General features: G+C 49.1%; 1 protein-coding gene across 1 annotated transcript in view; it reads right to left on the reverse strand.

The window, feature by feature from the left end:
- LOC138283674 (serine-rich adhesin for platelets-like) overlaps window positions 1–14,692 on the reverse strand; it is a 171,958-nt gene that overhangs the window by 43,012 nt on the left and 114,254 nt on the right. The window contains exon 2 of the mRNA XM_069221624.1: window positions 13,197–13,310. Coding sequence (XP_069077725.1) covers window positions 13,197–13,310 — 114 coding nt within the window. The remainder of the gene's footprint in view (window positions 1–13,196; window positions 13,311–14,692) is intronic.

Here is a 14,692-nt window from a genome sequence, read left to right on the forward strand (position 1 = left end):
TTCTGCATCACCGGTCCTCTGGGTCCACTCTCATCCTGATGAGCGTGATCCCTGGAACACAGGAGCTAGATTCAAGTGACCCCGACAGTCCAGTGCTCCTTCTGTCCAAATTTGGTGGAGGTAAGTCCTTGCCTCCCCATGCCAGACAGTAATCCTGTGTTCTGCGTGATCTGCAGCTGCTAGGGCTTCTGTGCACTTTTGCAAGACTTCCTTCATGCATAGCACAGCCCAGGTCCCCAGCACTCCGTCCTGCATTGCCCAACCCGCTGAGTTGGACTCCGACTTCGTGGGACTCCGACTTCGTGGGACCCTCTTTTGTTGTGCTGAGACGACCGCCGTGCTCAGATTTTCTGAACACCTGTTCAGGTTCTTCTGCTGGTGCTGCCTGCTTCTGTGTGGGCTCTCTCTGTTGCTGAGCACCCCCTCTGTCTCCTCTTGAAAGGGGCGACCTCCTGGTCCTTCCTGGGCCCTGGCAGCACCCAAATTCTCCAACCGCGACTCTTGCAACTAGCAAGGCTTGTTTGCGGTCTTTCTGCATGGAAACAACTCTGCATCCTCCAGCACACCGTGGGACATCTTCTGACCAAAGGAGAGGTTCCTGGCACCTTCTGTTGTTGCAGAATCTTCGGCTTCTTCCACCCGGAGGCAGCCCTTTTGCACCTTCATCCGAGGTTTAGTGGGCTCCTGCCCCACCTGGACAGTTGCGTGACTCTTGGACTTGGTCCCCTTCCTTTGCAGGTTCTCAGGTCCAGGAATCCGTCTTCAGTGCTTTGCAGTCAGTTGTTGCCTTTGCAGAATCCCCTATCTCGACTTTACTGTCTTTCTGGGGTAGTAGGGTAACTTTACTCCTACTTTTCAGGGTCTTGGGGTGGGGTATCTTGGACACCCTTAGTGTTTTCTTAGACTCCCAGCGACCCACTACACTAGGCTTGGGGTCCATTCGTGGTTCGCATTCTACTTTTGGAGTATATGGTTTGTGTTGCCCCAGGCCTATTTTCTCCTATTGTATTCTATTGTGTTCTGCAGTGTTTGCACTACTTTTCTAAGTGTTTTACTTACCTGATTTTGGTTTGTGTGTATATTTTGTGTATATTACTTACCTCCTAAGGGATTATATCCTCTGAGATTCTTTTGGCATATTGTCACTAAAATAAAGTACCTTTATTTTTAGTAACTCTGAGTATTGTGTTTTCTTGTGATATAGTGCTATATGATATAAGTGATATAGTAGGAGCTTTGCATGTCTCCTAGTTCAGCCTAAGCTGCTCTGCTATAGCTACCTCTATCAGCCTAAGCTGCTAGAACACTACTAATCTACTAATAAGGGATAACTGGACCTGGGACAAGGTATAAGTACCACTAGGTACCCACTATAAGCCAGGCCAGCCTCCTACACATTCTTTCTCTCACCAAGTTAAGTCCTTATGGTATTCAGCTGTCAGTCAGAAGCCAGCTGGCGACAGCATGCAGCACCTCTCCTGCTTCTGGGAGGACGCGGATGCCACTGTTCTGATGCACCCTATTCCGACTGGAGTAAGGACGTGGTTGCAGAGCAGTGACAAATGACAGGGATCCCTTGGAGGCAGAAAAACAAGTAACTTGGAATCATGAGGGCCCCACGTGACCAGATCATGCCACAGCCACAGTTCAACCAGCTTCTGGTTGCTATGTTTTGCACAGGCCCCGCTTCAGGGCGCTAGACTCCTCTGCGAAAATGGATGGGCTAGGCCTTGGTCTCTTCGTGCCTAGCAGCACACAGGCAAGATATAGTGTTCTGAAGAGGTGTAGTGGCTCAGACTCAGCCACGATCCCAGTTCATGTGGTGACAGTGCCACAGGAGCAGTCAAACTAGTAGTTCTTGTCATAGCGACACCAGCGGCCGTGATACTGCAGTTCCTGCTTAGAACCACAACTAGGACAGTCTGTTGCCCACCGACACCTGAAGCACATAGATCTCTCTCCTCAGTCCTTCCTCTGGTAGATCACACCAGCACTGGTGTTTTTCCGAACCTCGCTTCTCCTGGGCAGTCACTCTTCTTCGTGCAGGGTTGGCAGGCTCCTTCCCTCTCTCAGCAGGGCAGGGTGGTTTCTTGGTATTTCAAGTCTGATGTGCAATTTCTTCCAGCAAGATAAGAGTTAGGTGATGTCTCCTCACCTCTGGAAATCTGGCAGTCAGGCAGGCACTATTATGGTTGTCCAGCAGTCCTCCGAGTACCCTGCAGAGCACTCCCCTCCTTGGTCAGAGGAGACTTGGAGCTGTAGCTCCCACTTTCATAGACAAAGCAGGCAGGGAGCGTGGACTCCCTCTCTGCGGTTTCAGAACAGCTTGGGATAACTCTTTTCAAGTGTCCTCACCAGGTTGGCCTCCAGACACAGCCTTTGTGTAGAGTGATCAGACCTGCCAGCTCACACTGTGCCATCACTATCTGTTCGCTGGATTTTATTGCTGGGTTTTAGACTCTGCACAGTGGGGTGCTGCTGTCCAGTGCTGCCGCGTATGTGCACTAATCCCTAAAACATGTAATCATTGGCTAATCCCTGAGTGGCACATTTAACGCACTTGTAAGGTGATAATATATTGTATAGAATCTACATCTATGCATGGAAATGTAAATATCACTTGTGGGCTGTCGCAGGAAATGTGCCATCCACAAGTTTGACAAATGAAAGCATGAATTTGGGCCTACCATTGGAGTCTGGCTGCTGGAGTTTAAACCTGACCCTGATCTGTCAAAAGAACCCTTGTTACAGGGGACAAACCTCACTTTTATATATTACATCACCCCTGGGTAGGCCTTGTACTCCACAAAGTAGTGTACATGATATTTAAAAGTGAGACATATAGAATTGAATGCTGCCATCTCTAGAGAGACAAGCCCCCACTTTGAAAGGCTTTGGGTGTCCTACGAGGAAAATTATAGCACAGACTAAATTTCTAATTCTGCTGTCTCAGGTGTGGGATAAGCTAGAGAAACGATTAACCCACTATTTTTGTGGTGAATGGTAAAGTTTGATTTTAATAAATATTTGGGAAAAATACATTTTAGAAAGTTACCTTTTGCCTGTCGGAAGCTCCTGCAGACTAATTTGCATTAGTCTGACAACAGCTGCCCAGCCAGCGCTTCGCCTTAAAGTGTAAACGCTGCTCCCAGACCAGAACAATGGATTATGCCTGGTGACAGGATGGGCTGAATGCGGGCCATGTGATCTCTATAAGCTCAGGAATGACAGCTTGGAGGGATCCAGGAACTTCATTAATGTGAAAAACACAGAGGTGAAGCCTGTCTATTCATACTTTAGTGAAAAAGAGACCCAAGGAAGGAGCAGCCTTCGTTCTTTAGGCCAAAGGTAGCCAGCTTGGCACCAGCCCAATGGGAGGGGGAGTTGGTCCCAGATCGAGTTTGGTATAGTTTTCCCTTAACACCCTCTCCCTCCGAGGGCAGCAGGCTCCTGGTACACAAGCTGTCCAAGGGCAGAAGGTCTGCGCATGTTGAAATTCCTTTAGAATAGTGCATTCTGGATAGTTGGCAGTACAGAATAAACAGTTGCACTATAAAAGTAAGATTGCCCCCAGGAATGTTTTCGCCATTGATTAGGGAATGCCCAAGAATCTCCCCATCACGCTGAAATATATAAAATATAGACCTCACCACAAGCTCCTCAGAACACTTTTTGGACCTGGGAAAGAACTGAAGGAGGACTGTGCCTGCTATTTGAAACCTGTAAGGAGAGCGGAAGGGCTGGACCCTCTCACACTTGTACCCAGGACAAAAGGGTGGACCTCCAAGGGTCAGTTGGTCGACCTCCTATGTGGCTGCAGTGGCACAACAAGCTACAAGTGGCCTTTTTCCTGAAGTGTTCATGTGACTAGCTGCAATTGAACAGAACTGGACCAGCTGATGACCTCTGCTGGAGTGAGTTCGACTCTTAATGTACTGGTATCCTTGGTTGTGTCTAGCTGGATTTCTCCAACATTCTTTGAAAAGTTAGGACTTAGAAAAAGTTTGGACTTCCAGACCTCCAGAGGACCGGGATCAACTACCCAAGTCAATCCACCCTAGGCATGACATCTCTGAGCAAGAAAATCAATCTGGTGTCACTTTGAGCTTTTTGAAACTCACATAACCTGTTCAGCGAATGCTCGCAGCAAGCCTGTCTGAGTTCAGTGCAACCGTCCCGCATTCAGCCTACAACTGAGCTCCAAAAAAGAGACTAAGGGTGGGATTTATTTCTTAAGGGATGGCCTTCTTTTCTGCCACAGGGAATGAGTAAACTACACCATCCCCATGGTGGAGAGGCCACCCGCCTAATTTATAAATGACTGCCAAGCAGACAGTAATTTATAAAAACGTTGCCAGGAACCGCTGTCATGTTGTTTCCTGGCAATGCATATTAGTCCGTGCTTCGGAGCTGCGTCAGCAGGACGCAGCCTTGTAGCACAGAGTAGATTTTTCTTTAAAAAAATAAAATCTTGAAACAGGAATGTCTTTGGACAGAAAAAAATGTAATGCTCCCTTCACCATGGGAGTCTTCTCTCATAGCAGGGAGACCATTATAATGTTTTTCCTGTTCCTTATCACCAGGTTTTACCTGCCAGTAAGAAACAGTAAAGACTGACTACATGCCAGCCCACCTAGATTGGGCGACTGGACATGTAGCCATTTCTCTCATGACCCTTAATCCCTAGGGTCATAGGAAACGTTTGGCCATGGCTGAGACAGAGTGGTCTCCGCCATGGCCAAGCTGAAGGTCCATCTGCATTTAAATCGAGTTGGCGGACCTTCCTGTTGGCGGTATGTTTACTCTGTCACCGTTGTGTCCAAATATACAAACCACCAACATATAAATCGCCCCCTGAGCCTGAACGAAGAACTCTTGACCAGGCAAAGGCTCAAAAAGTATCTGGCTATCAAGCAGACTACTCTTGACACAAAATGTTAACTTTTCCCACTCTGAGCTTTTCCTTCCAAAACCACCTGCTTCAGAGAGACCTTGTGTAGCGGCAATCTAGCTTTGAGAGGCCATACTCCGATATGGTCTGCAACCGTGCCCCACTGAAGGATTTTGTCTTCTGTTTCAGGCCTGATTTAGAGCAAGGCGGACGGGCTACTCCGTCACAAACCTGACAGATATAGCGTTCACTGTTTTACGATTCCCATAGGATATAAGAGGATGGTAATACAGTGGGCCGCCGGATATCCAACATATTTGTAATGGAGTAACCCATCTCCCAAACTCTAAATCAGGCCCAAAGTCCTAGGATAAAGTCTTTGATGGGGATGAACCTGCTTGATGTGTCAAACCCATGCTCTATCATGGTCTGCCTGAAATAATGCCTCGGTCCTGGTCACAGTGATTACTGACTGGTGCTTTACTTCTTAGAGCTTTTTCTTTTAAATGTTAACACCCCTGTTACACCTGTAACATGCCACTTGGCTGAGCCGAGCAGTCCTTAAGCACCCACCTCCATGGACCGCAAGCCAGTATCTCTTAAACAGCATTGTTGCGTCAAGCTAGACCCGGCGAGAGTCCCAAGTCCAAAGACGACTCCACCGTAAGAGACATGCTGTCGAAACCCAACTCCAAAAAAACAAACCAACAGCATGGACCATTTATGGGGAACACTTTCCCCAAGATCTGTGGCCAGCAAGCCCAGACCAGGAGAGTCCTGAACCTCCTACCACCATCTTTTCTTAGAGTCCCTCTCTGTCAAATGGTGGCAAGACTTTGCTACCTTAGGTGCGGACGTGGGGGTGAACATGAAGGAAATTAAATGGGAAGTGGCTAATTTGGGACAGCGAGTAGCGGCACTGGAAGAGAACAATGACGCCAAGTAGAAAGAGCTAGATAGTCACAGCCGCTCAGTTCTAGAACTCCAGGAGCAAAACCTAGACCTCCACACCCAGCTGGAAGACCAGGAAAATAGACAGCACTGCTTGAACATTAGAATCAAAGGCATTCCCCCAGGGTGGAGACCTAGAGGGCCTAGTCATATGCCTCTTCCAACAACTTGTACCGCACCTGACAGAGGAGGGCATTGTCCTTGACAGCACCCGTAGAGCGGGACGTCTAGCCAGCTTACCTGAAATGTCTCAAGATATAATGAGTGTCTTCATTACTACAAACAATAGGAAGATATGCTAGTGGCAAGGAATCAAGGCCCTCTTCTCTTTGAAGGCAAGAAGGTTTGGTTGTACCAAGACCTGTCCAGCATAGGTGAGCCCTCAAGGCCACTACTACCTTCCTCCAGGAACAAGACATTAAGTACAGATGGGGGCGCCCCGTTGGGTTTATCTTCATCTTCTTCTGGGAAAAGGAAATAGGCATAGTCCACACACTGGAGGAAGCTCCAGCCATTCAGGGACTGCACCCCTACCCTCGCCTAATGAACTGGACCACACCAGAGATACTAGTAAAATAAATCCGCGAATACCAGTCGCAAGATGCAATCACAGCAGACTCTGAGGAAGAAGGCCCACAAGCCCTCATAGGCAAGAAGCCATTAGGAGCTCACTGAACTCCTTCACCAACTGCAACAGCAGGACCAAACGCAGGAATGAGACTGCACAACAGGCAAGGCCGTCGCCTGTGCCCCACCGCCACTCTGAGTCCGACCTCTCCTCCTAGGGAGGCTGGTCAAGAGACCCACCACGGAGACTGCTAGCCAGCATCACTTTAACTCAGCTTGGGGCACTGAGGAGCACGAGCCCGCACCATGAAGTGAATCTTACCATCTTGTCCACCGACATGGACCCCTCACAGACAGTGGCCAACTCCCCCAGACTGGGAGCTCGAGGTTAACTGTTCCACCCTCATAGTTGTATCTTTATACAGTAAAGAGAACACCTTCCATCCCCCTGCTTGCACATGGAATGCAGCAACAACCACTGCTTTCTGGGTCCTTGCGTAGTACGCCACAAGATCCAGCTCAGATACAGACTTATTCAGAAACTTCATGATTAAAATCCTAAGCCTTAATGTACTCACTCTCAATGCACCAGTGAATTGCTTAGCCACGCCATCTCTACTACAGGACTCAGAGTGCACTTCCGTCTCCTGCAGGAAACCCAACCACTCAAGAAAGACTGGGGGAGGCTGTGCTCCGGATGGCTTTGTGCCTAATACTTATCATCGGGACCCAGCAAGAGAGCTGGGGTTGCCATTCTCCTCGCCAGCAAGTTCTGGGCTACCGTCCTGCAGGTTGAAGCAGATATCAGGGGTGAATGTTGTCCCTCCAAGTCGCTCCAGGGATTCACCCTGGCTACCCCCTCATCTCTACAGCCTTTAGCCAAGTCCTCGCCACCCCAGGTAAGGATCTCATTATAGGGGGAGAATATTAACCTAGTGCCACACCCACTGCAGGACCAATCAGTCCAAAGAGCTGGACAGACGGGAGCGCTGTCACCCAGTGGACGGCAGTGGCTTCAGGATGTGATGTGGGCCTACACAATGTCTGGCAAGCCCTCAACTCCACATCCTGGGGATACACCTCCGCTTCACACCAAACGTACGCCAGATTGGATTACTTCCTCACCTTCCCCCAACTATTAGCAGGAACCATGCAGATTGACAAGGGCATCACCTTTAAAAATCCCAGGCTCCCCGCACCCAGCTTACCCTGGAGACTCAACGACAAGAACCTCTCAAATGCAGCCACCCAAAACAAAGTCAGGGAAGTAATCCAACACTGCCTGGAAATCAAGGACACCCCAAGACCCCGGTCTCACAATTAAGGGAGAGGTTGAAAGCAGTACTCGGGAGCTATTGTGTCCATATCGGTCCATCACACCAAGATCAGAAGAACCAAGCGGGCGGAAGTGGAAGAGGGAGTCTGTGTACTAGAGGATCAGCACAAACGCAGAGGGGCAGCTCCTGGCCATGATTCAAAAGACCAGGATAGCGAGATAGAGTCTGAGAAAAACAACCAATGACGAAATAGCGCAGGAGTTTGAGCAGTACTACACAGCTCTCTGCGACCTAGAAGAGATGGACCAGGGGTTAACGAAGGAATACCTGGCTGCAGTCCACGCTGCCGTTCTGCCTTCAACATAAGTATCAACAAAATCCTCATTGCTATAGCAAACCTTAGCCAGGGAAGGCTCCAGGCCTTGACGGCTTCACCCCCTCATTTTACAAGATATTCGGGCCACAGTTGAGACCCATTCCTGCCACCTTTACAACTTCTTTGGGGATTCTGCTCCCTTACTGCATCGATGTGTGGAGCAGTTATCATTGTTCTCCCCAAGCCAAGGAAAGACCCAACCCGATGTTCTGCGTATCGACCTACATCGCTCCTGAATGTGGATGCCAAGCTCCTCACCAGCATACTTAGCTAGACCTAGTCCATATCTGCAAGGCCTCATCGACCATGACCAACCAGGGCTTGTACCGCAACGGAACTGCGACGATAATACAAAGCACCGCCTCCACCTGAGAGATAAGGCAACAAAGGCCAAATCCCCATCATGCAGAGAAGAGGTTTGATGGTGCACATTGGCCTTTTCCACTCAATGTCATAAATAGAACCGGATGGGGACCCACATCCGGAGATTGGTATGGTGCAGTCATAAACTGGCTTGTGCTGCGTTGAAGTCAACAGCACCATCTCAAATGCGTTTGCAATTTGTAGAGGAAAGCAGGCAGCTTGCCCCTGTCTCTGCTTCTCTTTGGCCTTTACATGGAACCACTAGCAGAGTGAATCTGGGGGAACCTGTAGGTTACCGGCATCACATCTGAACGGCAAGAACACAAACTAGCCCGCTACGTGTATAACGTCATGGTGACCCTCTCACCGCCTGATACCTCCACCCTCACCCTCTTGGCTGAACTGGAAGCCTTTGGCTCACCCTCTGGATTTAAAGTGAACTTACAGAAATCACAAATCCTAGAGCTCACAGTTGCACATGGGGATTAAGATCAGTTGAACTGCTCGTTCCCAAGCCATGGACCAACCAACGAGTGCAGTATTTAGACATGAAACAGTGGAGCGCAGTTATACTGACCTATTGCCCAAGGCTCGCAGATAAATACAGACCTGGAAGACAAGGGGCCTCTGGTGGATGCGGAAAAAGACAGCATTCAAGATGACACTCTTGTCCCAGATCCTCTGCAATGCAAACCCTGCTCCTTCCCCCACCCCCATGCCCCACTCCTCATGGTATGACCAAGCCCTAACACCTGGCCTTTGAGCTTCATATGGGACAGTAAATGACCACGAATGGGGAGGAAAAGAACATCCCTAGTCATAGCCGATGGAGGGCTGGGCAAACCACAACTCAGCAACTAGTACCTTGCCGTGCAGATCAGATGCAAAGTGGAATGCACCAGGTCTCTTAAAGAAAATCACTTGTGCTTCTTAGACCAGCCGGTGACCAGGATCCACATATGGAAGATACCACTGCGCCCAAGAAACACAGACCGCTCTGGGTATACATCTCCCCGGTAGTGAGAGCGATGGTAGAGGTCTGGGACAGGGCTCTAGTTAAAAAAGGGCTTTCCACATACCCATTTCCACTCACGCCCATTCTCAGCAACCCCGACTTCCTAGCAGCCGTAACGGGCCAGGACTCCCAGGTATGGCACGATGCCAACTGCAAGATAATTGGTGACCTTATCAATCACACCAGGCTCCAGGCCATTGCACAACTGCATACGGACTATGGCTTGCCAGATCCGTGACCATTGAGAGACACAACCATCAAACATTGGGTCACCGACCCCACATGTGCAGACTGTAGCAGGGCAATGACTCACTTCAAGGAATGGATTATCACCCAGTCCAAAAACAAACCATTAGTGTCGGGTACCTATAACTTCTTAAAGAGCTCCCATCAACCGAGGTGGGAGGCGGAACGGGAGCGCACCTTCACACCCAAAGAATGGTCAGACATCTTCTGCAGAACCTGTACTTTGGTCCGCTGCACCTGTGGGCTTGAAAAACTGCTTAAAATAACACACCACTGGTACTACACGCCCGTCGTGGTGGCATCCAGTAAGTGCTGGAGGTCATGCGGGGAGACAGGCACCCTCACGCGCCTCCTCCGGCGCTGTCCCAAACTGAAGCAATACTGGGACAGCATCCTTGAAGACAATGAGAAATCTTCCATACTGAACTCCCACATCTCCCCTGCCACCGTCTCCTAGGACTCCCCAATGCCCTGACCTACCCTCTTGGATCTTACTGCCGCAAGGCACAACCAAAACACCAACCCTCTCAGGCTGGCCACACAAACTGTGGGACCGAGCGGGAATGGAGGAACTGACAGCTTCTGCGCAGAACGCAGTGCACCAATCCGACACAACATGGACACCATGTGCACGATCTGGCGCAGGAGTTTTGAGAACTCACCTGCCCCCTATACTTACGAGTCCTCCAGCCCACAACAGTTAATGCTACATACGGACTTCAGCGGATCTCAGTAACCATTGCTGTTGGAGGGACAGTCATCTAACGCTGAATTGACTTTTCTAAGAGACATTCCTGTTCTGGTTTACCCACCATCAGTCTCCCTCCCCACACCCTCTCTCCTCCGTGTTAGTCCCTACAGTCCTCCCCTTCCTCCGTTGCCTTTTCGTCACTGGCCGTTTAGATATAGGTAAGTGTCCCTGTTAACACTAAAACCTTCAGCAACACAAAAGGATGATGGACGGAGTGCTGAACAATGCAAACACTCACCCCAGTCACAGATCTGGGTTTAATCCATTGTTCTTTTGCTCAAATCAAATCAAATCATTAACATTTATAAAGCGCGCTACTCACCCGTGCGGGTCTCAATGCGCTAGTGGAAAGAGGGGTTACTGCTGCTCGAAAAGCCAGGTCTTTAGGAGTCTCCGGAAAGCGGAGTGGTCCTGGGTGGTCCTGAGGCTGGTGGGGAGGGAGTTCCAGGTCCTGGCCGCCAGGAAGGAGAAAGATCTCCCACCCGCCGTGGGGCGGCGGATGCGAGGGACGGAAGCGAGTGCGAGGCCAGAGGAATGGAGGAGGCGGGTGGGGACGTAGAAGCTGAGGCGTCGGTTGAGGTATTCCGGTCCCTTGTCGTGGAGGGCTTTGTGTGCGTGGGTGAGAAGTCAAAAGGTGATCCTTTTGCTGACTGGGAGCCAATGCAGGTGTCTCAGTTGTGCGGAGATGTGGCTGTTGCGGGGTACGTCGAGGATGAGGCGGGCCGAGGCGTTTTGAATGCGTTGCAGGCGATTTTGGAGTTAACCATGTCACCCCAGATTGGTCCCAGCCATATGCAAATCAGTCTTGACCCTGTTCCTCACGGTAACAGTCCAGCCCGACCTGCCAAGCCAGGTCCTCCCAGAACCGGAAACAAGCATCCTGGGACCGGTTTCAGGGTATCATCCATTTTATTTTGTTTTGTGACGTTTCTTTGGGCACCCTAAGTGGCAGGGGTATGCCCAGATGTGGGTCCCGCGCTCACTGCGCCACTGGATTCAAGCTAGCCTGGCTGATGAAGGGTGATACCTTGAAACCGGTCCCAGGATGCTTGTTTCCGGTCCAGTGAGGACCTGGCTTGGCAGTTCGGGCTGGACTGTTCCCATGGGGAACAGGGTCAAGACTGATTTGCATATGGCTGGGTCCAAACTAGAGTGACATGGCGAGCAAAATAACAATGGATTAAACGCAGATCTGTGACTGGGGTGAGTGTTTGAAAAGTTTCAACACTCCGTCAATCATTTTTTTTGGTTTTGTGATGTTGCTTTGAACAATGAAACCTTCAACATAATAAAAAAAAGATTTGAAGTATGACCTAGTGAAACTTTTGCCTAGACCACACCAATTAGTGAGTTTGGGCCTGATGTAGACCCTGGCAGAGGGGGTTACTCTGTCACAAACGTGACGGATATACTGTCCGCTGTATTACCATCCCATTATATGCTATGTAGATAGTACTACGGCGGACGGGACATCATCCTGTTTGTGACAGAGCAACCCATCCGCCGAGATATAAATCAGGCCCGTAATCACTTGTGGTGGACTACCATCCTCCCCAATAGTAGTTTGCGTTCTTATAGCCGTGCGTAAGGACGACTAATGAGGATCCCGTTTGAACAAAAGGCCTCATTGAATTACTAAATGAGCTTTGTCTCCTCTCTCATCCCTCCAGCTTCAAGAATATCAGTGACACAATTCCACTGTCTTGGAAAACAACCTCTCCTCCATCAGGTGCAGCAACCTAGGCTTGGGGCATCCAAAATGGATCTGACAGCCTCATTTACCACACGCACAACATACAACTGGGATGTTAGCGTCAGGATCTGTGTTAGAGCATGGAAGTGAAACTTCACTCAAGTGGACCAGTACACCTCCACTCCAGTGCCACAGCTCTGGTCATGACTATGGATTCACAAAGCATCGTACGCTGCCACCTCCGCTCAATGTGCCAAATCCATTACAGGGACCGTAGTCCCCTGTCGGTTCAATGGGACACGCTTGGTGCCGTCCTCCAGGTCACACAATAGGACCTAATAGGCCCAGGCCTTCTCAAACACATTAGAACAGCATGCGGCTGGGGTCAATTATCAAAAACCAGGATGTCAGGTGTAGTGTCGTGAGATATAGGGCCTCATTTATAGTTCGGTGGACTGGTCACTCTGTCACAACGGTGACAGATGTCCTGTCTGATGAAATATAAAGAAAATAATGGGATTTATTTTTCCGCGGGCTGGATATAGTCACCATTGTGAGTGAGTAACTTGTCCTCTGAAATATAAATCAGGCCCTATGTGCACTAGGATCCTTGAGATCGTGGGCGGACGCAACAGAGAAATCACGTAACTCGCTGGGAGGTGTTAAGGTGTGTTTATGATGTAATCAGCGTGCAGGATGTGATCGTATGCTGAGGAATAAATACGTCTATTATAGAGATCCATGTGTGGCGTGTTCATTTGCATGCTCTCGAGCTGGGGAGGACCCTACACCAGGTATATGCAGTCAACACTCAGGGCAGGGGCACTCAAGTGTATGCCATGCAGGCAACATTCTTGCTCCAACGCAATGTAAAGGAATGTCTGGGGGTCCCCTCATATACCCTGGTTTAAGGCAAGTATACTCGTGATACTTTGACAATTCTACCACTGAACCTTGCTTCTTGATGGCGTGTGCACTCTTGACATTGCGGTTCAGTGGGGCACAGATGCTGGTGCATGTACTCATGCTGTGCAGGGAAGCGGGAGGGGGTTCCCATCATACTCACGCAAGGCATGCCACTCGTCCTGTCGGATGATCTTGGTGATGTTGACGGGCAGGTTGCGCGGCAGAGACGAGGAGGTGTAGTGATACTTCACAGATGTGCACCGATCGATGACTCCTGAAAGAGCAGAGACACAAGAGCTTCAGTGCGCTGGTTCCCACCTCCGGAGACAGGCATAGAGAGAGAGCGGGAGCAAGGCAGCGTGAGGGCACCAGGACACCCTGCCTGGTGAGTTGTGCACTATACAAATACATATAACAGAGAGACGTGGGAGGAGGAAGCAGGAGGAGAGGAGAGAGGCAGAGCGAGAGAGGAAAGTGAGAGGAAGAAAGAGAGCCTTTCAGTGCAGATTTTTGCTCCTGTAAATAACAGCAACGACTTTAGTTCCCCAGAAGTCAGAAGCACTGAAGGAACCGTAGACATGAGGGAATGTTCGCATAGATCAGTGCTAAATTTTTAGTAAAGGAAGTGCCAGGGCCCTCGTCAGGAGGCACGGCAGCTTGCATCACCCATTGCCCCTGCCAGCACTGCCAGTAACAGCACCAACACAACCAGTGACCATCACACTCTTACAAGTGTGACATTAAGACTATTCCAGGCCCCCAAAACTATAAGAATGGCCTGGGCAGCAAGTCAGTAATTTTTAATTTACATTGAATTAATAAACAACAGTTTTGTGTTAATCTCTAAATTAGACCCACAGCGCCACCACGTGGCGCACTGTCAGAAGTGCCTGTGTTGACAATTAAGTGCCAGTGCTGAGCACCAGAAACCACCGGCTCAAATTAAGAACTGACATAGAAGCGCTTGACGTCATTATAAGCACAAATGATTAAGCTTCAACAGCTTGAACTGAGGTGGCTGATTTTACCCTCAAGGGGTCCTGGAACTGGAAAAAAATTACTCTGGATACCCATAACAATCAATTTATAAATTTATTTAAAAAAAATCTCCTGCAAAGAAATTGTCAACAAGATCCCATTTGACAGTAGATCTGTTCTAGATCACAAAGAGCCTGCACTGTAAAGTATCCCACAGGGTTAGGACACCTGCTGCAGAGATCAGTGTGCCCAGCAGTTTTGGGGGCAGTAAGTTTACTCTAGTGGCTAACACAGTTTTGAGAGAGTCCTGTGTTTTATCCAGGCACTGCTTTGGCTCGTAAAGTAGCATAGAGGGTTAATGTGCTTGCTGCAGAGCACATTGTGTAACAAGTAGATCATAGTACAGTGGTTCCCAAACTTTTTAGAACTGTGACCCACTTTTTACAACGACAAACTTTTCAGACCCACATGCCGTTATAGGACATTAGGCTGGCAATTTTTTATGTAAGTAAAGTATCATTTTAATCATAAAAAGTACATTTTCCATTACAATGGCCACTACCTTTGCACAGACATACAGTTTTACTAATAGTATATTTCAAATAAATTATAACGTGTGGAAGTCTGGTTTCTATGAATATTTATGATTTGTGCATCACAAATTAAAGAGTCTTCATT

The sequence above is a fragment of the Pleurodeles waltl genome, chromosome 3_1 (assembly GCF_031143425.1).
Source record: "Pleurodeles waltl isolate 20211129_DDA chromosome 3_1, aPleWal1.hap1.20221129, whole genome shotgun sequence".
Classification (NCBI taxonomy): Eukaryota; Metazoa; Chordata; class Amphibia; order Caudata; family Salamandridae; genus Pleurodeles; species Pleurodeles waltl.